We start from the raw sequence: 27,792 nt of genomic DNA, 5'->3' as shown, positions 1-27,792 counted from the left end.
TAATAACAAATAACTATACAATATCAACAATACATATTTTCTAAATCAAAAATCATATTATGTAATAAATATAATGGAAATGCTGAAAAAGAAGTTGAAACGCAGGAACATCAAGAAGGACGGAAGGTTGAGTGCGCCCGCCTTTGATGAGGCAGACCTATCTGCCCCGTTGGCGAATATTACGGAGAGATACTCCGACTTAACGAAGGGTCATGGAAAGCCCCCCCCCCCCAAAGGAATACAACAGAATATGGGACGAGATCAGGGAAGCAATATGGGTACAGTCAACAGCACCCTGCACCTTGGGGAAGCCGGCAATGCGTGCAAATCCCAAAGCCCTCTCACTCTGTGCCTCCCTGGTCATTGGGAAGTTTATAAATTCCATCCAGCGTGCATACAGTGCTTCGATTACCTGTCGAGTGCAGCGATGAGTAGCGTGCTGAGAAATACAACATATGTCCCCAGCTAACGCCTGAAAAGAGCTGCATGCATAAAAGGAAAGTGCCGCAGTCACCTTCACCTCGACAGAGAGTGCAGTAATGTTGGTGGTACTGGGTTGCAGGTCTGCCTTCTTCGAATGAACTGTCAATCGGTCAGGTCCAAGTATATGCGCTTCTCCCTGAAAATCCTTTGGGGGGTAAGGTCTCCTCCTCATCAGTCTGTGACCTCCTCCATTACCCTGATAACTCTGCTCAATAGACCTTCTCCTATCTGGATCCTGCATTAGACAGGTAGTCAGCAGTACAGGCTGAGATAGTACAGGCCCCTGATGAACCCGAAACATTAATTTTTCTTCCTCTCCAAAGATGCTGCCTGACCTGCTGAGATTTCCAGCATTTTCTGTTTTTATTCCAGATTCCAGCATCCGCAGTATTTTGCTTTTGTATATATAGTACAAGCCCCATTCTTTTTAAATCTCCAGAATCTCCTCAAATATCCTGAGATAAACTCAAATGATTTTTCAATGAAAAAAATATTAACTCAAATGCCTTCTATCTTAATAATGTACTCAGTACCAATAAAAATACCTTTCCCACTTTAAAACGCACTGTAAAGTCACTGTTACATAAGAACATAAGAAATAGGAGCAGGAGTCGGCCATACGGCCCCTCGAGCCTGCTCCGCCATTCAATAAGATCATGGCTGATCTGATCATGGACTCAGCTCCACTTCCCTGCCCGCACCCCATAACCCCTTAACCCTTTGTCTTTTAAGAAACTGTCTAATTCTGTCTTACATTTATTCAATGTCCCAGCTTCCACAGCTCTCTGAGGCAGCGAATTCCACAGATTTACAACCCTCTGAGAGGAAATTTCCCCTCATCTCAGTTTTAAATGGGTGGCCCCTTATTCTAAGATCGTGCCCTCTAGTTCTCGTCTCCTCCATCAGTGAAAACATCCTCTCTGCATCCACCTTGTCAAGCCCCCTCATAATCTTATACGTTTTGATAAAATCACCTCTCATTCTTCTGAATTACAATGAGTAGAGGCCCAACCTACTCAACCTTTCCTCATAAGTCAACCCCTCATCGCCTGAATCAACCTAATGAACCTTCTCTGAACTGTCTCCAAAGCAAGTATATCCTTTGTAAATATGGAAACCAAAACTGCACGCAGTATTCCAGGTGTGGCCTCACCAATGCCTTATATAGCTGTAGCAAGGCTTCCCTGCTTTTATACTCCATCCCCTTTGCAATAAAAGCCAAGATACCATTGGCCTTCCTGATCACTTGCTGTACCTGCACAGAAATACTGAGGTGCTGCTTTTGCTGGCTGTTCCCGATTTCAAAATGGTGCCCATTCCTGCCCACTTAAGATCGAGTAAAACCACCTTTTCCAGGATGGTATGTAGCTCCGGTGGTATGTCGGTGGTATGTCATGAAACCTGCACATTTTGGGCGGTATGTGGGCGGTTTTGCATACCGCTCGGCGGTATGTCAATGATGAATCTTCCGCCGAGCAATATGTCAGCAGTATGTACGTGTTTTTGGACCAAACTTGCATTTTTGGGCGGTAAGCGGGCGGTATGTCGATGAATTTCGGACCCATTATGTTTGAATCATAGAATCATACAGCACAGCAGGAGGCCATTCGGCCTATCGTGTCTGTGCCGGCTCTTTGAAAGAGCGATCCAATTAGTCCCACTGTCCTGCTCTTTCCCATAGCCCTGCAAATTTTTCCTTTCCAATTCCCTTTTGTAAGTTACTACTGAATCTGCTTCCACCACCATTTCAGGCAGTGCATTCCAGATCGTAACAAATCGCTGTGTAAAAAAAATCTCTTCTCTCCTCTGGTTCTTTTGCCAATTACCTTAAATCTGTGTTCTCTGGTTACTGGCCTTCCTGCCAGAGGAAACAATTTCTCCCAATCTACTCTATCAGAACCCCTCATACTTTTAAACACCTCTATTAAATCGTCCCTTAACTTTCTCTGCTCTAAGGAGAATAAACCCAGATTCTCTAGTTTCTCCACATAACTGATGTTGATTTACAGTGTTTTATTAAGGTGTATATGATGCTTACAACTTTACTGTAACTCTGCTTCAGATACCATGTCAGAGTTAAACCATACTCCAGCCTTTACTGTTGCAACACCATTGATGGATATCATTTCAAAAATGCTGTCAGTTGGTTTTGTTTTTCTAGGTAGACATCACTCCTAGTCCGCTACTTAACACCTAATAATTATAGCCCATTAATACTGCACAAGTAAAAGTCAATTAAGACGATTAGATTCAATATGCAGACCCTGCCATGATACTGCTAAACAAACCACAAAATCAATGACCACAGCGCTGAGTTAAACCTTACCTGTCTAAATAATCGCCAGCTATAGACCGGTTCTTAAAAACTGTCTAATTCAGTCAATTAAAGGTAACTAATACCAACATATTTAAATCACCAATAGTTTAACCATTTAAACTACTTTAAATTACATATTTTACTCCCTAGAGAGACTTCAAAATATAAAATCACTGGAAAAAAAAATCCCCACATCATGTATACAAATTATTTTTTTAAATTCCAGACACATGGGAGTAATTTCAAAACTGCAACCTTTTCGGGGAGTTCAAATGATGGTTACAAAAGAAAGAAATGCATTTATGCGGCATCTTATCATGTCGCTCAGAAACATATCTTTCTCTCAGAAATATTTCAATGTGTGAATATACAATGAATTATTTTGAGATGTAGTGACTATTATGTAGGAAATCATAGCAGCGATGTTCACACAGCAAGAACCTATAAACAGCAATAAGAAAGACGACCAGTTAATCTGTTATTTGGGTTATTGGCTGAGGGAGGAATATTGGGTTAGAGCAGCAGGCGAACTCCCTGCTCTAATTCAGCAAGTGCCATTTGGATAAGCAGACAGGGCCTCAGATCAGTGTCTTATCTGAAGGTTGGCACCTCCAACAATGCAGCACTCCCACAGTACTGCACTGGAGTGTTATGAGCTCACACTCCTGGTATGGGGCTTGCTGCCACAGCTTCTGACTCAGAGGTGATAGTGCTACCAAGCGAGCCAAGCTGACTCACTTCTGCCAAATTTAGCAGTTACTTACCATTTACAGTGCCATGTGAACTCTGTTGAGATTAAAGGCCCACCAGGGGCAGCACGGACCAGCCCACACTGCGATATGTGTGCGTACTAGGTCCGTGCAGCAGAGCAGGTCTCCAATCGTCCTGGTTAACCCTTGCCACTGGATATGGGCCTAGCTCTGTCAAGCCCGTGTGGTGATTGATGTGCAACGGTCACCACACGTTAAAAAAATCCACACAGGCATCTTCCACCCCTCAAGTACAGGACTGGAATATCGGGTCCTTCATTGAAACATCTATGAACTCATTCCGTTTGGTGTGGAAGCAAGTCATGCTTGTTCGAGGGACCGCCTATGATGATTTATCATTCAGGCACCCTCCTTATTCTCTATAAATACACGTGAAATAAATAATATCAACATAGAATCAACAGTAGAACAGCATATTAAGGTATTCCAGATGAATTTGAAAGCTTGTTTAAAGTGGGGTTCCTTCTGATGGGCAGCCAACAGACACAGCAAAGTAGGAACAGCATAAAGAAAGATTTGCATTTATATCTCTTTCATGACCTCAGGACGTCCCAAAGTACTTTACAGACTATGAACTACTTTTGAAGTGTAGTCACTATAGGAAAGGCGGCAGCCAATTTGCGCACAGCAAGGTGCCACAAAAATGTCACAGGAATGTGGGAAGGGAGGACCTTGAGACAATCACTATCACTAGGGGGGTAGTGCTGGACAGGCTAATGGGACTCAAGGTAGACAAGTCCTCTGGTCCTGATGAAATGCATCCCAGGGTATTAAAAGAGATGGCGGAGGTTATAGCAGATGCATTCGTTATAATCTACCAAAAGTCTCTGGACTCTGGGGATGTACCAGCAGATTGGAAAACAGCTAATGTAACGCCTCTGTTTAAAAAAGGGGGCAGACAAAAGGCCGGTTAGTTTAACATCTGTAGTGGGGAAAATGCTTGAAACTATCATTAAGTAAGAAATAGCGGGCCATCTAGATAGGAATAGTGCAATCAAGCAGACGCAGCATGGATTCATGAAGGGGAAATCATGTTTAACTAATTTACTGGAATTCTTTGAGGATATAACGAGCATGGTGGATAAAGGTGTACCGATGGATGTGGTATATTTAGATTTTCAAAAGGCATTCGATAAGGTGCCACACAAAAGGTTACTGCAGAAGATAAGGGGACGCGGAGTCAGAGGAAATGTATTAGCATGGATAGAGAATTGCTGGCGAACAGAAAGCAGAGAGTCGGGATAAATGGGTCCTTTTCGGGTTGGAAATCGGTGGTTAGTGGTGTGCCACAGGGATTGGTGCTGGGACCACAACTGTTTACAATATACATAGATGACCTGGAAGAGGGGACAGAGTGTAGTGTAACAAAATTTGCAGATGACACAATGATTAGTGGGAAAGCGGGTTGTGTAGCGGACACAGAAAGGCTGCAAAGAGATTTAGATAGGTTAAGCGAATGGGCTAAGGTTTGGCAGATGCAATACAATGTCGGAAAGTGTGAGGTCATCCACCTTGGTAAAAAAAAACAGTAAAAGGGAATATTATTTGAATGGGGAGAAATTACAACATGCTGCGGTGCAGAGGGACCTGGGGGTCCTTGTGCATGAATCCCAAAAAGTTAGTTTGCAGGTGCAGCAGGAAATCAGGAAGGCGAATGGAATGTTGGCCTTCATTGCGAAAGGGATGGAGTACAAAAGCAGGGAGGTGTTGCTGCAACTGTATAGGGTATTGGTGAGGCCGCACCTGGAGTACTGCGTGCAGTTTTGGTCACCTTACTTAAGGAAGGATATACTAGCTTTGGAGGGGGTACAGAGACGATTCATGAGGCTGATTCCGGAGATGAGGGGGTTACCTTATGATGATAGATTGAGTAGACTGGGTCTTTACTCGCTGGAGTTCAGAAGGATGAGGGGGGGATCTTATAGAAACATTTAAAATAATGAAAGGGATAGACAAGATAGAGGCAGAGAGGTTGTTTCCACTGGTCGGGGAGACTAGAACTAGGGGGCACAGCCTCAAAATACGAGGGAGCCAATTTAAAACCGAGTTGAGAAGGAATTCTTCTCCCAGAGGGTTGTGAATCTGTGGAATTCTCTGCCCAAGGAAGCAGTTGAGGCTAGCTCATTGAATGTATTCAAGTCACAGATAGATAGATTTTTAACCATTAAGGGAATTAAGGGTTATGGGGAGCGGACAGGTAAGTGGAGCTGAGTCCACGGCCAGATCAGCCATGATCTTGTTGAATGGCGGAGCAGGATCGAGGGGCTAGATGGCCTACTCCTGATCCAAATTCTTATGTTCTTATGATAATGACCAGACAATCTGTTTTTAGTGATGTTAGTTGAGGGATAAATATTGGCTAGGACAACGGAGATAACTCCCTTGCTCTTCTCTGAATAAACTAATCTGAAAGGTGGCACTTCACACAGTGCAGCATTCCCTCGGTACTGCACTGAAGTGTCAGCCTAATTCTGTGGTCAAATCTCTGGAGTGGCATTGTTACACACAAGCTTCTGACTCAGAGGCCACTCACTGAGTCACAACTGACACTGTGCAGAACGTGGTACGAAGATTTCAAATTCTTTACTCAATGCTACAATCATTTCATAGCAGTGTCTAATCCTTTAACTGATATTTGAAAGTCTGCATGCCTACAAATCAACTAGAACTGGACTGCATAATCTTGGCCTCCAATATATGAGATTCAAATCCAAATGCCTAGGCCTTAAGCTCTGGAATTCCCTCCTTAAACTCCGCCTCTCCCTCCTCATTTAAGACACTCCCTAAAACCTACTTCTTTGATCAAGCTTACTGATGCAGGTGGTAAACTTGCTTAACTATATGGGAAAGTCTTGCCTCCTGTATTGAGAGTAGGCACAGACTGTGGGCATTGATATAATGATGTATGCATCTATTTTGATTATTGAATCTCTATGAATATGTCCATCAAAATGAATAGATACAGAATACAGAGATGGCTGGCAGAGGAATATGACAATCAAACAGAGTAAGTCTGATAATATCATAAACTCAAACCGCTCATCTGGGCTGACTCAGCTGAAGTGGCGGTAAAGGTGTAACAAGCGGTCGCTGTGCCCCTGCCAAGGATTCCTACTCCTGAGTGAGGACAGGAGAGGGGGCTCGGCCTTGGCAGCACTCAGTGTTAAGTCTCACACATGAAGAATGACTACTAGGCTGAGGTACTGGAGTCTGACTGGCACCTGGGGAACCTTTTCCAGCAAGCAGCTCAACACCTTCAGGTGAGGAGGAAAAGGGATATAATTGTGGAGAGAAATGCATCATGAACTGTGAGATGATAATTACCAGGCAGTTTTTCAACAGCAGTTGCTTTAAACTCACTACAATACATTTGTTTTTCTTACATTATCTCATCCACATAGAAAGAGAAAGAAAAGCCTACATTTAGATAATGTCTTATTATATTGTCAAAACAACTCAAAACACTTAACATAATTAATGTTTTGGAGTGCAGTGACTGTTATTATCTCGTCCACAGCAGCAATGTCCCTCAGAAACAATGAGATGACTAACTAGTTCATCTGCTTTAGTTGAGGAAGAAATATTGGTCAGGTTCCCAAGAGAACTGCCTCCTCCTCTTTGTACAGTGCTGAGGGATCGTCAACGTTGAATCAAACATGTAGATGGGACTCTGTATTAACAGTTCTTCTGAAGAATGCCACCTCGAATTTGCTGGAGTTCTTTGAGGATGTAACGAACAGGGTGGCTAAAGGGGAACCAGTGGATGTGGTGTAGTTGGACTTCCAGAAGGCTTTTAACAAGGTGCCACACAAAAGATTACTGCACAAGATAAAAGTTAATGGGGTTGGGGTTAATATATTAGCATGGATAGAGGATTGGCTAACTAACAGAAAACAGAGAGTCAGGATAAATGGTTCATTCTCTGGTTGGCAACCAGCAACTAGTGGGGTGCCGCAGGGATCAGTGCTGGGACCCCAACTTTTAACAATCTATATTAACGACTTGGAAGAAGGGACTGAGTGTAACGTAGCCAAGTTTGCTGACGATTCAAAGGTGGGAGGAAAAACAATGTGTGAGGAGGACACAAAAAATCTGCAAAAGGACACAGACAGGCTAAGTGAGTGGGCAAAAATTTGGCAGATGGAGTATAATGTTGGAAAATGTGAGGTCATGCAGAAAAAAATCAAAGAGCAAGTTATTATTTAAATGGAGAAAGATTGCAAAGTGCCGCAGTACAGCGGGACCTGGGGGTACTTGTGCATGAAACACAAAAGGATAGTATGCAGGTACAGCAAGTGATCAGGAAGGCCAATGGTGTCTTGGTCTTTATTGCAAAGGGGATGGAGTATAAAAGCAGGGAAGTCTTGCTACAGCTATACAAGGTATTGGTGAGGCCACACCTGGAATACTGCGTGCCGTTTTGGTTTCCATATTTACGAAAGGATATACTTGCTTTGGAGGCAGTTCAGAGAAGGTTCACTCGGTTGATTCCGGGGATGAGGGGGTTGACTTATAAGGAAAGGTTGAGTCGGTTGGGCCTCTACTCATTGGAGTTCAGAAGAATGAGAGGTGATCTTATCGAAACGTATAAGATTATGAGGGGGCTTGACAAGGTGGATGCAGAGAGGATGTTTCCACTGATGGGGGAGACTAGAACTAGGGGGCATGATCTTAGAATAAGGGGCCATCCATTTAAAACAAAGATGAGGAGGAATTTCTTCTCTCAGAGGGTTGTAAATCTGTGGAATTTGCTGCCTCGGAGAGCTGTGGAAGCTGGGACATTGAATAAATTTAAGACAGAAATAGACAGTTTCTTGAGCGATAAGGGGATAAGGGGTTATGGGGAGCAGGCAGGGAAGTGGAGCTGAGTCCATGATCAGATCAGCCATGATCTTATTGAATGGCGGAGCAGGCTCGAGGGGCTGTATGGCCTACTCCTGTTCTTATTTCTTATGTTCTTATGAATGATATAGCACTCCCTCTGTACTTCACTGTAATGTTAGCCTAGATTATATGTTTAAGTTCTATTTAAACAAAATAATTTTTTTTTGAGTGTTGTTACTGCTATGTATCGAGCGATGATGCACTGGGATATAGGTGAAAGATAATGGTGACATATAACCTGAAACTTGACAGATTGATATCCATATATGTAAGTGGAATATATACACATATATATATACACACACACACACACACACACACACACATCATATATTCTTTGGTCTATTACCAAGAAATATACCAAATGCTATATACAATACAATATTAAATTATTAAAAAATAATTAAAAGCTCATCTTCCTCCATCTTCTTTTGCAGCCGCTGCAACGGTAACAGAAGAGTTTAAGGGGCTATGGGTCGACCAGAGGCTTGTGTTTGCTCCTGGGAGTGTTGATAAGCCTCTTTAAGCATCAGACTAACAGAAGTCTTCAGAAGGGAGACCGAGTTTCTCAATTGCAATGTTGTGTGAACGTTTAATGTGTCTGTCCCATTTAAGTTAGTCTTAACACTAACTTAAGTGGTTTACTATCAACAAAGTGGATGAGATTTTATAAGCAGTGCTTAAGATGTGCTAGGTTTAATACAGTGTAGCTCGCAATTAGCCAGTTTGATGTTGTTGTTGGTATGTAATTAAGGGATCAAGAATGTAAGCTGAATTAGTTTCTCGGTGTGTACAGGACTGTGCTATCAGCAGGAAGCTCTGTGCTTGGAGTACTACACAACTGCTCAATATGCTGCCCGTATACAATGATAAACAAACGGTTGCCAGGAGGAATAATGAGGTGTAAAGGCATCTCTCTTTTACAGCGGCCAGTCATTTCAAGCACATTCAGAGCCAGAACCTTAATTGCACATTCTTACCAGCTTGTAAGCAACATAGCACCATCATCATCACCAGAAGTCATTCTGAATTCTGCAAATACTGCACCAGTGAACTGTCTAAAACCGATAGCCACACACAGCTCCAGAGTAAGCGCCCCTGATCCCAGCATGAAACCCCAATATACCAAATTACTTTTTATTGTTTCCCGCTGTATAGAATTCTTGACCCAAGTATTTAAAGTATCTCTCAATGATCTAATTTTTTTTTTTAATTCTCAGCACAATAAATATACCCCAGTCTTCTGTCAAGTTTCCCCAAGAGATCACATTAGCTGTCTAATTGCTTCTATGTAAGATGGAGTTTGTTCAGTGTTTTCTGTTTGGGTTCAGGCGCAGTGGCTGAATGGATGAATCAATGGGCCATGCTACAAAGATCTACAAATTGCTTATGTTTATTTGCACTTTATAGAAATACTGATCCAAGCGTAAAATGTTTCTTGGAAGCTTGCAAAGCATTTATCAACCATGAACAAGAGTTACAGTGGAGAGTTTGCATGAAATGATTTAAAAACTATGGTAACCATATTAGGGACGGTCTCACTGTATTTAAAAAAAAAATCACAGGAAAGCCAACAGCAAGTGTGCTGAGCCATATCAGATTATGAATATAAATGGGTTAGCACCTATGTTAAATTGTTGTCAATGTAATTCTACGTTAAAGTGTTCATAAATTTACATAGCTTCGCAGAATTTTCAGGCTATAGTTATAAAGAATCAACTACCATTAACATTATGTGTTCTCATCTATTTACTATGTTCTGTTTTTATTCTGAATATATATTTGTTTAAACAGTAGGTGCTGATGCCGCCATTGGAAATACTGGACTGAAAATTGAGCTGATGGTGGGAAGGAGCTGAATTAGCTCCGACCCCTCAGATGACCCTCTCTCTCAAGCTCCTGACGCTGTTGGACTGACTTAGTTGATTCAAGACAGTATCTCGATGATGTCACCGTCACTCCTGATGGAGTCCTGGATGTCAATGTTAATCTCTGGGCATTGTTATACTATCACTCCTGCATCAGTGTGGAGTGGTTTCTCGTTTAGAGTGATGCAAAAATAACAATGCAATTCCAAAGTCATAAGCACATAAGAAATAGGAGCAGGAGTAAGCCATTTGGTCCTCCAGTCCTGTTCTGCCATTCAGCAAGATCATGGCTGATCTTCTACCTCAGCTCCACCTTCCCACACTGTCCCCATATCCTTTAATTCTCTTTCTTCCAAAATTGACCTCTGTCTTGAATATACTCAACAACTGAGCATCCACAGCTCTCTGGGGTAGAGAATTCCAAAGAATCACAACCCTTTGAATGAAGAAATTTCTCCTTATTTCAGTTCTAAATGGCCTACAATTCTGTGACTGTGACTCTGTGTTCTAGGAAGCATTTTCCTAGCATTAACCTTGTCAAGCCCCTTAAGAATTTTAAATGTTTCAATTAGATCACCTCTCATTCTTCTAAACGCTAAGGAATATAGGCCTAATCTACTCAATCTCTCCTCATAAGGCAATCCCCTCATCCCAGGAACCAGGCTAGTGAACCTTTGTTGTACTCCCTCTAAGGCAAGTATGTCTTTCCTTGGGTAGGGAGACCAGAACTGTGCACAGTACTCCAGGGGAGTGGGATGAGACTCCCAGGCAGCCAAACCTCTCCCCTTGGGCTTCACAGCGCAAGGAATGGTCATTCCAGTGCAGTGTCGAACTGGATTTGACACGTGCTCGATGCTTTCTTGGACCTCTGGCCACTTTTATAAACTTAACAGAGGTTTTTTTTGTAATGCTTGGAGATTGTGGACACTGTTGCCAACTTCTCAACGCTTTTATAATTTACCGGAGGTCTGTGTGAACATCTAAGTGTGTATGTATGGGGCTCTCTCTTGGCCATAGGACATCGAATTGCAGCCAGAAAGTATAACCCAGCTGAAAATCGATCTTGTAGACTGCTAGCTACAGTATAAACGCTGCCTTTAGTCCTTTGGCACTATTTGTTTTGGTTTTTTAAAAATGGTCATTAAAGATAATGAAAGATGATTGAATATAAATGTTTGAGAAAATTGACAAAACTGGGTTTGGGCGGAAGACCAAAGCAAACCTCAAAGCTAAAAGTTAAGTTGGAAAGTGCTTTAGAATTACATGTTTAAACTGCACTGCACTACACTTTTAACTCACTGCTCATTGCTGCTAACTGGGTGGCACCAAATCTAAACAACCCAAGTCAGTGTGGCCTCAAACAGTGTCGCTGGGCTTGCACAGTGAGCTAGATTGTTAGAACAGTGAAGAATACATAACAGGAACTGGTGGTTTACTGAAAAACACTGAGCGGCCACAAGCAATGCAAGGCTTTTGGACCCTGACTCACACATTTTATTTCTGTCACTCGAGTTGTGTATCTGGATTACATCACGCTGTGAGATTAAAATCAATGTGAAAAACAATTTTTTTTCATAAAGTTTTGGAAAAAAGTTTGTTTGCTACCTGCAGACTTACTGGCTGCTCCATATTTTGAAACACCTAGTAGCCCTGTAAAGGGTCTGCCACTGCCCAAAGGGGGCAATTTTAACCACACCAGCCTACCGAGAAACTAACGGGATTGGGTGCAACACTGGATTTACACCCTGCCCGAATATTCGGCGGGGTGTTAAACTGGCATTCCAGCCAATCCTGTGGGATTCCTGCCTGGAGAGTTAGGTTAACATTAACCCCTATGTTTAAAAGTGAGCCAATTTGAAAAATGGATTATGCATAAGTTTATGAATACGTGTTTGGTGTTGTTACCAAATATATCTCAGAAAGCTGAATGCTGAAATGTCACTGGTGTAACCTTCTCTGTTGTCACTTTCCCATCACACTACCCTGCTTGGACAGCAGAGTAGGACAAGGCGTCCTGCAGGCACCCCCCGAATACATCAGCAACACTCCGTGATTAACTCAGTAAGAGGCATGCTTGAGCTATGGAGCTTCAACTCCTGTGGCTCATCTTTCCCTCCTGTCCCGCAGGCTGAGACAGACAAAACATGCCCTTGAGAGGAAGCAACAGTGTGAATGCCAATCGCATGATTTGAACTTGGATTTTCTAGCTGAGGGTCAGAGAGTTCTACGTGCTGAATCTACTGGTTCATAACGGCTACATAAACAGTAACAGAGTGAACACACTTGTGTTTTTGCAGGAAATACTGTCCAGAGGAACTTTTCATCAATCATTAACATCATGGCACCCAGAGTAATTCTACCCTGACTTGAGCACACGGTGAAACAGCTTGTAGGAAATGTACAAGAAAACATAACACTGTTTCACTAAAGTGTCGTCAGTTTACATGAAGTTGCGTTTATCCTGCCTGCAACTTGCATTTAGAACGGAGACATTTTAATTGTGATTCTGCTCCTGGCAATCGTCCCTCTAATTTTTATTTTTAGCTGTACGGTTCCTTTAACTGGCTGCGCAGCCCATTCAAATGTTTGCGTATGCGCGGTTTCTTTGATGTAAAAGCAAGTGAGCGGGCTGCGCGGGACCTCCAGATCTCGGCGCGGCCGTGCAGCTTAGCGGGAACGTTGGCTCCTGATGTATGCCGGAGCATATATCGGGAAATTCCACATCGCCAGACCTTCACCATGGGGCAGCATGAAGCAGACAATCCGGAACAAGGTGTCAGGCAATGAACAGACCAAACAGCGGAGTTCGTCTTCTCCGTAAGCTGTGTTCAGAGATTATTTCTGTTGTTGCAATTAACATTAGCTTGCTCCCACGCCAACAGCAGCGTCGATCTTTGCCACCCAGCCACCCATGCACGCACACCACATTTGGGCAATGCCTGTCCACTACAGATTTTCTTCACCTCAGACAAAAACATTTACAATAGGATATCCATGGCAAACAAGTCATTGTTAATTCTTAAGCTTGCTTGTGGCGCGGTGAGAAAAGTCAAAGGAAAGGGCGAATGAACCCGACAATTTTAATTGGGGCAGCACAGGCCTCCAATGAACAGAGTCCAGCAGCGAAAGGTATTCCTCCTCCACCCTTCCCCCGCACAACCTGTGGTTTGGTTTCCTACCTGATCCGCCATCAATCACCGTTGAAAGACTTCTCCGATCAGCAATCACCCTTGATGATCCAGGCATGCTAACAGGCTCTGAGCGGACTGGCTGGATCCTGTCACCACAACACACAGAAATAAAGTGTTAAATACTGTACCTGGCCTGGCATTTGCATCAATATTTTTCATCAGATTGGTTCCATTTTTGATTATTATATTGAATGCTCAAATTTTAGTCGTAAGGATGCCCTCTAAATTGTCATGGTAAACTCAGAGTCTCTCAGGGATCGAGGAGTAACAAATGAACACCACCGCCCCACCGCCAAACCCGCACAAATTGGAAATAGATGTCTCAAAATAAACAGACCTAGATTACCACATAGATAGCTACTTCAAAGCATTGGAGAGGGGACCTTCACAGCCAGTCAGCCTTGGCATTCTCACCTCTGAGTCAGAAGATTGTGGTCCAAGTCCCTCTCCAAAGACTTAGGCACATACTTCTGTGCAGTATTGAGAGAGTGCTGCACTGTCGGAGATGCTTTCTTTGGGATGAGACATTAAACCAATCCCTTTCTGACCGCCCAGGTGGATGTAAAAGATCTCATGGTGCTATTCGAAGAAGAGCAGGGGAGCTTTCCCCGGTGTCCTGGTCAATATTTATCTCTCAACCAACAGCACTAAAACAGATTGGGCTAGAATTTAGACTCTTTCACCGCCCGGTTTCTTGGTGGTATTGGCCGCTTTGGGCGAGAACCGGATCGTGAAAAATTCCTCAGTTGAGGCACGCCGGCGGTCTCGAAGTCCCGCTGGGGAGCGGACCGGCGGCATGCAACGTCCACAGATCACCCTGCCGCAATATTTGGCTGAGCGGGGACCCGTAGGTAAGTATGGAAAAAAAAATGTTTTAAACGCCCACAAGGATCAGCAGAGCTGGGCGGTCGGTGAATAGGTCTGCAAGAAAAAGATAAGTGATTGGTTTTTTACTATTTATTTTCAAAATCTGTTGGGGTGATTTAATTTTTAAGTGTCTTGGGAATCTTTTTTTGGATTTTTTTTAGTTAGGTTTTTAAAAATAATTATTTTAATTCTTTTTTTGGTGTTAGGCCCAACCCACAGCCTCGGGGTAAATTTTTAGAGATTTTTTAATTTTTCGCCCATTTTCTTTAGGCACTGCCCAATCTAGCCGAAATTGCACTTTTCCGCCCAGACTGGGGGTGCAAAGCCCACATCATTTTCTCTGGGTGGATTTAAAAAAACATTTTCGGTAAGTTTTCGCCGGCAATAATCTTCCCAGCCTTTGCGGTTTTTTGGGCGGCAATCGGGCGCTGGCGGGCTTTGGGGAAATTTTAGCCCAATATCTGGTCATTATCATATTGCTGTTTGTGGGACTTGCTAAGCACAAACTGACTGATGCATTTCTCACAACTGACACTTCTAAACGACTTCACAGGCTGTAAAGCACTTGGGAGCATCCTGGGGCCGAATTGCCCCTCTCAGAAAGGCACGTTAGCGCCACCGGGACACGCGAACGGGGCGCTCAAGGGTTTCCGCCTGGGTGCGGTGGCCAGAGTGCCCCCACAGGCATAAAGTGGTTTGCGCTGCGCCCCACGATTAGCGTACCGGCGCGCCGACCCCTTTCCACCCCTCGGGGGAAATTGCCCCGCGGGACGCGAGGGGCGATGCCACCGGCAGCTTCTCGGGGCTGGGGCGCCCCAGCCGCGTTTAAAGGGGAGGTGGTAGCGCCGCGGCCGCCATCTTTTTTTCAGTCGGCCTGACAATGGCAGCCGCTGGTATGGCTGGGCTGCCAACATACCGTCCGGCACCTCCTCTGGGGTGCCAGGCCGCTGGCCCGGCCGACACCCCCCCCCCCTCCCAGGTGGTCCAGTGGGCACCACTAAAAAGGCTGCAAAGTTCGCAGCAGCCCTCCCCTTTAAAAAGGGAGGGACGTTGTGGCGTGTCAGCATGACGCAGCACATCAGCACGGCGCTGAGAGTCGCGCGCCGTGAACACCCGCTTACCGTCCTACACATTTTTTTTTGCCTCTAAGAGACCAATTCCGTGCCGGTGGTAGTGCTTCCCGCCCCTGCGCTAAACTATCATTTAATTCGAAGTGACCGCCCCAAACCCAATGCAGGGCAATTTCGGCCCTCCCCCGTGTTCGTGAAAGTCACGATATAAATGCAAGCTCCTTCTTTTCTTATCAATCATGTTGATTAAAGTGTGATTTATTAGATATACGCCAGACACCTCAAAACATTGGAGAAGTAAACATAGAAAATAGGTGCAGGACGAGGCCATTCGGCCCTTTGAGCCTGCACCACCATTCAATAAGATCATGGCTGATCATTCACCTCAGTACCCCTTTCCTGCTTTCTCTCCATACCAATTGATCCCTTTAGCCGTAAGGGCCATATCTAACCCCCTCTTGAATATATCCAATGAACTGGCATCAACAACTCTCTGCGGTAGAGAATTCCACAGGTCCTGCAAATCCTGCAAATCCATTGGCAGGATAGACACATCAATGTCGGTGTTCTTGATCAGGCCAACATCCCCAGCATCGAAGCATTGACCACGCTTATTCAGCTCCGTTGGGCGGGCCACATCGTCTGCATGCCTGACATGAGACTCCCAAAGCAAGCCCTCAACACAGAGCTCCGACACGGCAAGCGAGCCCCAGGTGGGCAGAGGAAATGCTTCAAGGACACCCTCAAAGCCTCCTTGATAAAGTGCAACATCTCCACCGACACCTAGGAATCCCTGGCCCATGAACGCCCAAAATGGAGGAAGAGCATCCAGGAGAGGGCTGAGCACCTCGAGTCCCATCGCCAAGAACAAGCAGAAACCAAGCGCAGGCAGCGGAAGGAGCGTGCAGCAAACTAGACTCCCCATCCACCCTTTCCTTCAACCACTGTCTGTCCCACCTGTGACAGAGACTGTAATTCCCATATTGGACTGTTCAGTCACCTGAGAACTCACTTTTAGAGTGGAAGCAAGTCTTCCTCGACTCCAAGGGACTGCCTATGATGATGATTTATTAGACTTACTCGTTTTTTTTATCTTGTTCTGGATAGCAAACAGAGTGAAGCTGTTCATTATGGGTGCATTCAGTGAGCCTAAATCAGATTTCAGAAGTCCTGGTATCAGATTTAGGCAACATGCAGTTTATGCAACATATACGAGAGTCAGAGATCACGAATGGACTGTTGCATTTTGCGCAGTATTTAAAGTCTTTTACAGATGGAGTTATAGACATCATGTCCTAGATATGGCATTCTGATTATTTTCCTACAAATGTCACACAGAGAGGCCATTAAAATGTCGATGTCACTTGGATGCAGAAGAGAGGGTTCTTAAGAAAATGTGTTCAAATTATGCTGTACTTGAACTGGAAAAACAGTCCAAACAACTGAATCATTCTTCCAGCACACTTGTGGTGTGCCCACAGCAAGGTAGATGATTGGGATCGCGTTGTACCTGGAGATGTGCACTCAGGATTTGGTCCTCATCAACCAATTCATGCAGTGATGTGGAAACAGCCAAATGCGACTTGTATTACGGCAGTAATTATCAAAACTCCAGGAACACGTGTCTTGGCAAAATTAAGGCTTGAACAAAAAGGCAAAGTTGAAAGGAACCAAAAAAAGAAAGCAAGTTGTTCGATGCATAAGCTAAGAAATGCACCGCAAAAAAACCCAATCTACTCTTCAATATTCACCAACAACACCCAACTATTCTGAAGAAACGCTCCAAAGTGGGCCAGCCCCCTGACCCTGGTACACACCCACTTCACATTGGGTAAGCAGCCCCACTCGAACTTGTGAAAATCAACATGGTACCTCTCTTGCATGTTTGAAATATTGAAATGAGGCTGGTCATCTGTAATATATGCACCTGTGAATATGCTCACAGGTTTGTGGAGCTGTTGAGACGAAATTCCTCATCGGCGCCAAGCCCCGGAACCTCCCTCGGGAGCCGACGCCTCACAACTTGAGCCTCCTCCGGGAAATCCCCTCCGTGCCTTTCAGTTCTGCACAGAGGGGATTCCTGTACAGGCTGCTCTTGCACACCCTCCACTTTGCCATCCTCGCCTGCCATCCGGACACGCCATGGCGCACCACCTTGCCGTCCGGAGGAGGCGGGGGTCCCCAATGGAGTGATCTCTTCGCGGGAGTCCTCCCTTTATTTATTGGCGACTTGGCCTGGAGGGTGTTTTTAAGTCGGTTCACGGACTCCCAGGCTGCCTGCTGGTAGAGTTTGTGTTCCATGTGTACACTGAATGTGCGAGGTTGCAGCCCCTATTCCAATATTTGAAGGGGCTGCTCCTCAAATTCTGGTTGCACTTCTGTCCCACGCTCCTGATCTTTGTGCATCCTCTGCGGAGGGGAGCGGGCAGGTCGGAAGGCCTCCTCGTAGGACTGCTCCTGGGCACGGCCAAGGTGGCCATTAACTGGTCCAGGCAGCGGGCGGTCGAGGGGGTCGTTCAGCCCGACTGCCTGCCTCTGTCCCGCGGTTACATTCGAGCCAGGGTGTCCCTGGAGAAGGAGCACGCGGTGTCCACTGGTACGCTCCTTCAGTACAGGCCTTCCGCGAGAGGTGGGCGCCGGAGGGACTGGAGTACAACATCACCCCCGGCAACCAAATTTTAATTTGACTGTATTACAACAAGTTTTATTTGTTAATTTGTCGGTTCTAGTGCCCCTTTAATAAGGAGGCACTTGATTCATAGGTTCAACAAAATAGTTGTAGAGTTGCTGAGTTGTGAGTGGATTAGCCAGTTGGGTTCAGGGGAGCCACAATGAAGCAGGTGGTTGTGAGCCTGGTGGGTGAACTGGTAATGTGTAGTGTGATTGTGAAACCTTTGCTAATAAACCAACTAGTTCTTAATAGCAATGTGTTGCTATAAATTTTTAAGCAAAGAACCCATGAAGCAAATGCATTACACCATCCTAGTAGCACAGCTTCATTTTCTCATCCCAAATTGTAGTGGGGGAGGCAAACAGGTGTATGAGGACAAGGGCCGAAATTTCCAACACCAATGAAGCCCTGCACCACTGGCATGGTTGAGAAAACCAGGACTTACATAACTTGAATGTGTTTCCTCACCTCAGACTATTGAGTTCTAGGTCATCAGTATCAAAGTCCATAAGTGGCTGTGGTGTGTCACAGGGTCCGTGTGACTGAAGTACTGAGGAACTGGAAGAAATCACCGTTGTTTGCCCTGAAGGGTGGATCGTCTTAAACTGAAACTGTGGGCCCATCCACAGACGCCTATGGGGTCCTGTGTGTGTCACAATCTCGACCTGAAAATAAACACGCAAAGTTAAAAAAGTAAAGCACTAAAACCCATTGGAAAGATGTCTATGAATTGTGCATACTGCAATAAACACAGGCACCAGCAAAACTACTACACATGAGCATTATATTAACAGAGGAATCAAAAAATGAAAGACTTGCATTTATATGGTGCCTGATCACATCTCTGAGAAACATCCCAAACCACTTCATATACAATGAATTACTTTGAAGTGCAGTCAATGTTGCTAGTTAGGCAAATGATGCCGCCATTTTGCACATAGCAAAATCCCACAAACAGCAATGAAAACAACAACTTGCATTTATATAGCACCTTTAACATAGTAAAACACTCCAAGGCTCTTCACAGGGGCAACAAAATTTGACACTGAGCCACGTAAAGAGAAATTATGTGGCCAAAAGCTTGGTCAAAGAGGTAGGTTTTCAGGAGTAGAGAGAGGTATTGTAAGAAAATTCCAAAGTTCAATGACCAATGTATTTGCTTTTGATGGTGGAGGGGGCAGTACTGGCCAGGACGTCTTCGTACTTCAAGTGGTGCCAAGGAATCAGGCACTTGAACCACTGCAACATTGTGACTAGACCTCACTTTAATGTCTCATTCGAAGGATGGCAGCACTGACAAGCTGCAGCTCTCCAGTACTGCAATGGCATGTCAGTGTAAATTAAGCACTCAAATCCTGGAACTGGATTGAGAGGCACAGCGTAAAATAGAGTATGGTGGTTTGTGAGTTGCTGTTGCACTGAAAGGGTCATGTCAACAAAGCGAACTGGCCTGAGATGTAAATTCACTGTGTGAAGTGATTCGATGATGTGCTAACGCATTACGTAAATGCAAGCATTTCTTTATTTTTTATGTATAATGTAGGATGTAAAATTATATATTCTTCAGTTTGTGCTTGTTTTATGTGTGGTAGGAGGGAATAATTTGCTCGAGAGATTAAAAGGGTTGAGGTTGTATCCACAACAGCACAGGATGTACAAAGGCTGGTGGGAGGAATGGGCCTGATGGGTCAAATGGCCTTTTGCTCATTCTATGTTTTATTATACGCCCTCAGTAATACTAATTGAATCTTTAGAAACATGGCAAATGGGGGAATAGGCAGCAGGGCTCAAATCCCACCACGTCAGCTGCCGAATTTAAATTCAGTTCATTAAATAAATCTGGAATAAAAAGCTAGTATCAGTAATGGTGACCATGAAACTACTGGATTGTCGTAAAAACCCATCTGGTTCACTAATGTCCTTCAGGGAAGGAAATCTGCCGTCCTTACCTGGTCTGGCCTATATGTGACTCCAGACCCACAGCAATGTGGTTGATTCTTAACAGCCCTGTGAGTTGTACCAAACCGTTGGAAAAAGAACAGCGATTCTTCTCAAGGGCAATCAGGGATGGACAGTAAAAACCAAGGTGCTGAGTGCTTGCTGTACTTTCATAGAAACATAGAAAATAGGTGCAAGAGCAGGCCATTCGGCCCTTCGAGCCTGCACCACCATTCAATATGATCATGGCTGATCATGCAACTTTAGTACCCCATTCCTGCTTTCTCTCCATAACCCTCAGCGACATGCTTCGAAACATAGAAATTTACAGCGCAGAAGGCGGCCAATGGCTTTTGTATTTGGTGACTCACTAGCATGTTATTTCTGTTGCTGTGTATTAGTAAAAACATATTCTGCAATGACAGTACTGTTTTCTTTTGGGTAACTGTGTGTTTGGATGTTAGGACAGAGATCCCCAGGAGTGTTTTGATATTTGGAGGGGGGTCCAGGAGTATTTGCAGGGGGTCCTTTAGGATGATGTCAGTATTTGTAGGGGACAGGAGGAGTGTATCATTATTTACAGAGGGTTCCCTGCAGTGTGTCATTATTTGCAGGTCACCCCAGGCATGTTTCAGCATTTAGAAACACAGAAATCTACAGTGCAGTAGGAGACCATTTCGGCTCATCATGTCCGCACCGGCCGACAAAGAGCCCCACGGCCCTCGGTCAGCAATCCTAAAAGTTACATATAAACCTATGAACAATGAACAATGGCGGAAAGGTAAAGAGCACCCGGCCCAACCGGTCCACCCCACACAACTGCGACACCCCCTGCACTGCAACATTCTACACTCCACCCCAACCCGAGCCATGCGATCTCCTGGGAGAGGCAAAAAACAGATAAAAACCCAGGCCAATTGCGGAAAAAAAATCTGGGAAAATTCTTGTGCATCCAGCTCAGCCTGGCAGGGCTCATCTTATCTGGTTAAATAAAACTGATCAACCCAGGTACCTGGGTGTGCATAAACTAATAACGGCCCATCATTCGATCTGAGCTGGGAATTGCATGTGTACACTGCTTCTTTCATGTGAGGAAAGGTCCAGGGTGCTTTACAAGCAGAATGGTGGACAGTGAATATGAAGTAAAGGGAGAGGATTAAGGGAGACACTGAACAAGAATAGTTAGCGTGAAAATGGAAAAAAAATGACTGGGGCAACAGGAGAGGTTGAAGGTTGAGGCACATTGTTTCTGCAGAGTAGAGGGTGCTTTTTAAAATTTAACTGAGGACACGTCTCACGGAATCTTACAGCACAGAAGGAGGCCATTCAGCCCACCGTGCCTGTGCCGGCTCTTTGAAAGAGCGATCCAATTAGGCCCACTGAACCGATTTGGAAATTTAAAAAATACAAGTGCTGTATTCACCACAAAAGTTCACAAAACTACATTTGAAAAATCAGGCAAATAAGCGCACAATTTACATTTTACACATAACACACAGTAACAGCTGACTGGAGAAGCACAGTCTCTTGAGGGATTTAACTGAGAATATTTGTTCTGTTCCTGCTTACCCCCACCACCTCCCCTCCCATCCACGGTCAGATTGACCTGCCTTTACACAACAAACAGAGTCAAGTTAGGTCTGATGGGAGTCATCCAATGCACAATTACTAAACTAAAACTTCCGCCAGTTAAGTCAGCACATCAAAGTAATATCTCATCTAAATTTCTCCTGCTGCGAATATTTTTTAAATCTTGAGCCAGATGCAGTTGCACTAAGTATTGGGAAGATTATGATCAGACAGTAAGGAATGAGTGTTCATGTCGACCTGAGGTGGTGTTTTTTAGAAGTTGATATATCCACGGGTGGTGCAACTATTAAGTGGCCATAAACAAGGCCATGGATTTATTTCTCATTTCCTTTAATTCATCTTTATTGAAATCAACAATACTCACCGTGAGAAAAGACCGCCTGCTCCCAGATCCCTGCCGATCCTACTCTGTTGCAACCTTTTGATAAAAAATGTAAGAGTACTACAGGTTGGCTCACTCTCAATCTCCCGCCACCACCTCTACTTGTTCAGGACCTTCCTTCCGGCAGCCTGGCTGAGGAAGCTAACACAACACACAGCAGAATTCCTCTGGTCGCTTTGACATCGCAAATACTTTATGACAGCATCCCTCTGTTTCATATCTCGCCCAAAATTGTAAATGCTTTCAAAACTAAGGCATTTACAAATTTCACTGGAATTACTGAAAAGAATGCATTTATGATGCCACAACATCTAGTGGTCAAAGCAATTCTTTTTCCCACAGGGGGAATCTTGTGCTCAAACTTGAGCTGGTGCAGCAAAGCAACTGTGAGCAACATAGGAACAGGAGGAGGGCATTCAGCTCCTCGAGCCTATTCCGCCATTCAATTAAGTCACGGCTGATCTGTATGTAATCTCCATCTACTCACTTTGGTTTTACATCCCTTAATAACCTTGCCAAAGAAACCTATCAATCTCAGTTTGGAAATTTTACATTTGACCCCTAGCCTCAACAGCCTTTGGGGGGGGGGGGAAGAGTTCCAGATTCCCACTGCCCTTTGTGTGAAGAACTGCTTCCTGACATCGCCCCTGAACGGCCTAATTATAATTGTAAGGTTATGCCCCTTTGTTCTGGACTCCTCCACTGGAGGAAGATTACAGTTTAGATGTCAATGATGTCTTCATTACTAAAACATATTGCAGGTTGTGTGATGGGTATCAGTGTGCCAAAAATCTCCAACCTCGGAGAAGATTTTCGACAGCAATCATTCTGAAACTGCTTGATGCTGGCACCAAAAAGTCCCGTAACTTCAATTCTGGAAAACTTATCGGGTAGAAGTTCATTTTTATCCCCCTGGGCATTAAGAACTGTCCGAATGGAATGCAGAGACGAAAATCTGATGAGAAGAAATTGCCGCTGTAATAGAGCCCGCCTGAATTTAAGTGAGAAGATAATGGGTTGGGCCCTGTTCAATGCTTCCTTTAAGTTGTGTGGTTGTGTGGCTATGCCACGCTCCGGACCTCCCGCACAGCCAGCTCACACCGGCTTTTCAATGGGGAAAAACACGCATGCGTGGTATTTTGAAGGGGCCGTGCACCTCCCAAAACATTGACGGGAACATTGGTCCTGTTACAGGAATGCGAGTCTCGCTGCCTGATTTTTCTTTCTGAGCTGCGCCCAGGCAATGCTCGAGCGATAAGGACAAAAATCTACCCAATCATTTCTTTGTTGCACCTAAAATGTTGTCCCACACGAGATGCCACTGGCTGGGTTATACTGAGCCCACATTCGGTTTCCTCTGTACAACAACAACTTGCATTTATACAGCGCCTTTGACGTAATAAAACGTCCCAAGGCGCTTCACAGGAACAAAATTTGACACCGAGCCGCAGAAGGAGATATTAGAACAGGTGACTAAAAGGTTAGTCAAAGAGCTAGGATGTAGGCAGCATTTTAAAGGAGGAGAGAAAGGTAGCGAGGCATATTGGTTTAGGGAGGGAATTCCAGAGATTAGGACCTTCGCAGCTGAAGGCACGGCCACCAATGGTTGCGGTGCAAGAACGTACAGACTTTGTTACATGTTGATGTTCCTGCATGTAGGCCGAGCTGCTCTAAGTTTCAGCATGCCCCTATCGGGAGCTAAAATAACTGATGACCCCAACAGGAGAGACATGTGTGTGCAGCCCAAGTATAAAAGACCAGCCATTTTGTATATTAGTCACTTTGGGCCTTAACAAAGCAGAGCCACGGTCATACCTCTTGGAGTTAAGCAGTACCCAGTCTAACAGTTACTGCATACACAACATTTGGCGACGAGGCAACAAGAACCTTTGCATGCAAAAATGAGCACAATTGGATTGTTGGAGCGATTTGTGGAAGGAGAAGATTGGGCAGACTTTGTGAGCCGTTTAAGCCAGTTCTTTGTGGCCAACAAAATGGAGGAGGTCGGCGATGCAGATCGGCGCCGGGCAGTGTTCCTCACGGTTTGTGGTCCAAAAATTTATGGTCTGATAAAGAATCTACTCCTGTCTGAGACGTCTAGTGGGACGGTGTAAGTTCGGGGGCAGTGTTGGCAGACATGCTGCGGGACTTCTTTGTAATCGGCATCAACCACAAGGTGATCCTGCGTAAACTACTGGTGGTGGAGACGTTGGACTTGAACAGGGCTATCACGATCACTCAGTCATGCATGATGACGGATAGGAGTCTAAAGCAGATATCAGTGAAAAATCGAAACTCAGCAAGTACTGTAAATATGATTGATTCAGCGTTTGGCAGAGCGGCACATGGCAGGGCCTACACAACTGCGTACGCGAAACCTGTGGCTGCCCAAAGTCCGCCAGCGCAAATGCATTCGATTTCTCCGTGTTGGCGTTGTGGGGGAAATCACCGGCACCAGCAGTGCCGATTTAAGCAATATAGTTGCAAAGGCTGTCTGAGAGTGGGGCATCTCCAGCGCAAGTGTCCGCAGATGAGCAAGCGTGCTGCGACACATCACGTGGAGGATGATGGTCAGACTAGCGTGTCCCAGATACACAATCCGAGATACCAGAGGAGGAAGTGTATGGACTGTACTCATTCCGAACTAAGAGCAAACTGATAATGATCAACGTGAAATTTAATGCGGTGCCGGTATCGATGGAACTGGACACGGGGGCGAGTCAATCGATAATGAGCCAGAGGGCATCCGACAAGCTGTGGGATACTAAGGCTGTGAGGCCCAGGCTGAGTCAAGTCGATGCCAAGTTGCACACGTACACCAAAGAACGCATAACGGTGATTGGCAGTGTCACAATTAAAGTGTCGTATGACGGTGCGGTTCACGAGTTACCGCTATGGATTGTCCCAGGCAATGGCCCAACGCTATTCGTCAGGAACTGGCTTGAAAAAAATCAGATGCGATTGGAACAACAACTATCGGAGAAAGATACATGTGCCCAAGTACTGAGCAAGTTCCCCTCGCTGTTCGAACCAGGTATCGGCAACTTCACGACAGCCAAGGTGCAGATCCATGTGGACTCGGATGCAAGACCCGTCCATCATAAAGCTCGGGCAGTTCCGTATATGATGAGAAGGTCGAAATCGAACTGGACAGACTCCAGCATGAAGGGATCATATCACCGATTGAATTTAATGAATGGACCAGCCCCATTGTTCCTGTGCTGAAAAGTGATGGCACAGTCAGAATCTGTGGAGACTACAAGGCTACGATCAACAGGGTTTCGAAACAGGATCAGTATCTGTTACCAAAGGCTGATGACTTGTTTGCCACACTAGCCGGGGGGGAAGTCGTTCACCAAATGGGACTTGACGTCGGCCTACATGACACAGGAGCTGGTCGAGTCGTCGAAGAGACTTATGTGCATTAACATGCATAAAGGACTTTTTATTTATCACAGGTGCCCTTTTGGAATTCGCTCGGCTGCAGCAATATTTCAGAGGAACATGGAGAGTCTACTGAAGTCCATTTCCAGAACCGTCGTGTTCCAAGATGACATCCTGATCACAGGTTGTGACTCCGAGGAACATATGAACAACCTGGAAGAGGTTCTATATCGTCTGGACAAAGTGGAACTCAGACAGACTTCTTCATGGCGCCAGAGGTCGACGGACGCGAAAACCAAGGCCATCAAGAATGCACCCAAGCCACAGATTGTGACAGAGCTGCGTTCGTTCATGGGTCTACTCAACTACTTCGGTAACTTCCTACCTAAATTGAGCATTTTATTAGAACCACTGCATATGCTGCTAAGAAAAGGCGACAACTGGGTGTGGGGTGCGTCTCAAGACAGATTTTTTGAGAAAGCCACTAATCTGCTTTGCTCTAACAAGCTGCTGGTACATTATGATCCATGTAAACATTTAGTATTAGCCTGTGATGCTTCGTCATATGGAATTGGTTGCGTACTCCATCAAGCTAATGAGTCGGGTAAACTTCAACCGGTCGCGTATGTTTCAAAAAGTTTGTCTAAAGCGGAAAGAGCCTACAGTATGGTAGAGAAAGAAGCACTAGCCTGTGTGTATGGGGTTAAAAAGATGGATCAGTATCTGTTTGGTCTTCGGTTTGAACTGGAGACAGATCATTTCACTGTTCTCTGAAAACAAAGGAATCAATACCAATGCTTCATCCCGCATCCAGAGGTGGGTGCTGACATTATCCGCTTATGATTAAGTCATTTGCCATAGACCTGGCACTGAGAATTGTGCCGATGCTTTGAGCCGCCTGTCGTTGTCCATACTGGAGGTGGAAACGCCACAACCGACGGACCTATTGTTAGTTATGGATGCTTTTGAGAGTGAAGGAACCCCTATCACGGCTCAATAAGTTAAGACCTGGACCAGCCAGGATCCGATTTTATCGGTGGTGAAGAGTTGCATCCTCAAAGATCTGCCATACCCAAGCAAATGTGCGAGGAGACCAAACCTTACATTCGTCACAAAGACAAACTATCTATTCAGTCGGATTGTATACTGTGGGGCAATCGTGTTATTATGACCAAGAAAGGGACAGAGAAATTTGTACGTGAGCTACACAGCACACATCCCGGTATTGTAATAATGAAAGCCATCGCCAGGTCTCATGTATGGTGGCCGGGAATTGACTCTGAGCTGGAATCATTTGTGCATCAATGCAACACTTGCATGCAGCTCAGCAAAGCACCAGCGGAATCGCCGCTGAGTCTGTGGTCATGGCCGTCCAAACCATGGTCCAGGATCCACATAGACTTTGCAGGTCCCTTCCTGGGGAAGATGTTTTTAGTTGTGGTAGATGCATATTCAAAGTGGATAGAGTGTATAATCAAGTCATCCAGCACATCCACAGCTACCAGTGAGAATCTCAGTGTCATGTTCGCGACACATGGTCTGCCTGACATTGTTGTTAGCAACAACGGATCGTGCTTCACCAGTCAGGAGTTTCAAGAGTTCATGAAACTCAATGGTATCAAACATGTAAGGTCAGCACCGTTCAAACCTGCATCCAATGGACAAGCAGAACGTGCTGTCCAAATCATAAAGCAGACTATGAAGCAAGTAATACGCCTGTCATGCATACTGCTTAGTTACAGGACAAGACCACACACGCTTACCAGGGTCTCGCCTGCTGAACTAATGATAAAGAGAGGTCTTAAGACCAAGCTATCTCTTGTACACCCTGACTTGAATAATCATGTTGAATATAGAAGACAAAGTCAGCAAGGGTATCACGATCGCGCAGCTGTGTCACGCAATATTTCTGTAAATGACCCTGTATATGTTCTGAATTATGGTCAGGGTCCCAAGTGGATCGCTGGTACGGTCATGGCCAAGGAGGGCAACAGAGTATTTATTGTCAAGCTCAAAAATGGGCAAACATGCAGGAAACATATGGATCAGACAAAGCTGCGGCACACAGACGAACCGGATCAGTCGGAGGAAGAGACAATCGATGACCAACCAACCTACCCCCAGTCATCAGAGGACTCAGTGGTCATCAGTGAATCGGGACTTTCAATCACTGACGTGTTCAATGAAAATGGCCTTTCAATCCCTGACATGGCCATTGCCACTCCCACCAGGTCAGCCACCCAGCCACCAGTCACAACAGACTCTGAACACTCACCCAAGGCTGGAGTTGAACTGAGACGGTCAACCCGGGAGCGTAAAACACCGGACCGTCTCAATTTGTAAAAGACTGTGTTACTATCTCAGAGGAGGGTATTGT

The 27,792-nt window shown here is 45.0% G+C and overlaps 1 protein-coding gene across 2 annotated transcripts in view; it reads right to left on the bottom strand.

Moving 5' to 3' along the window:
• Positions 1-27,792, bottom strand: part of bcas3 (BCAS3 microtubule associated cell migration factor) — a 936,691-nt gene that overhangs the window by 363,711 nt on the left and 545,188 nt on the right. For both annotated transcript variants that reach the window (XM_070856931.1, XM_070856932.1), the window contains exons 21-22: positions 18,590-18,786; positions 13,502-13,599 (exon numbers count right to left, since the gene is read on the bottom strand). In XM_070856931.1, coding sequence (XP_070713032.1) covers positions 13,502-13,599; positions 18,590-18,786 — 295 coding nt within the window. The remainder of the gene's footprint in view (positions 1-13,501; positions 13,600-18,589; positions 18,787-27,792) is intronic.

This window comes from Pristiophorus japonicus, chromosome 16, assembly GCF_044704955.1.
Source record: "Pristiophorus japonicus isolate sPriJap1 chromosome 16, sPriJap1.hap1, whole genome shotgun sequence".
NCBI classification, from domain to species: domain Eukaryota; kingdom Metazoa; phylum Chordata; class Chondrichthyes; family Pristiophoridae; genus Pristiophorus; species Pristiophorus japonicus.
This window is presented reverse-complemented; position numbering and strand designations above follow the sequence as displayed.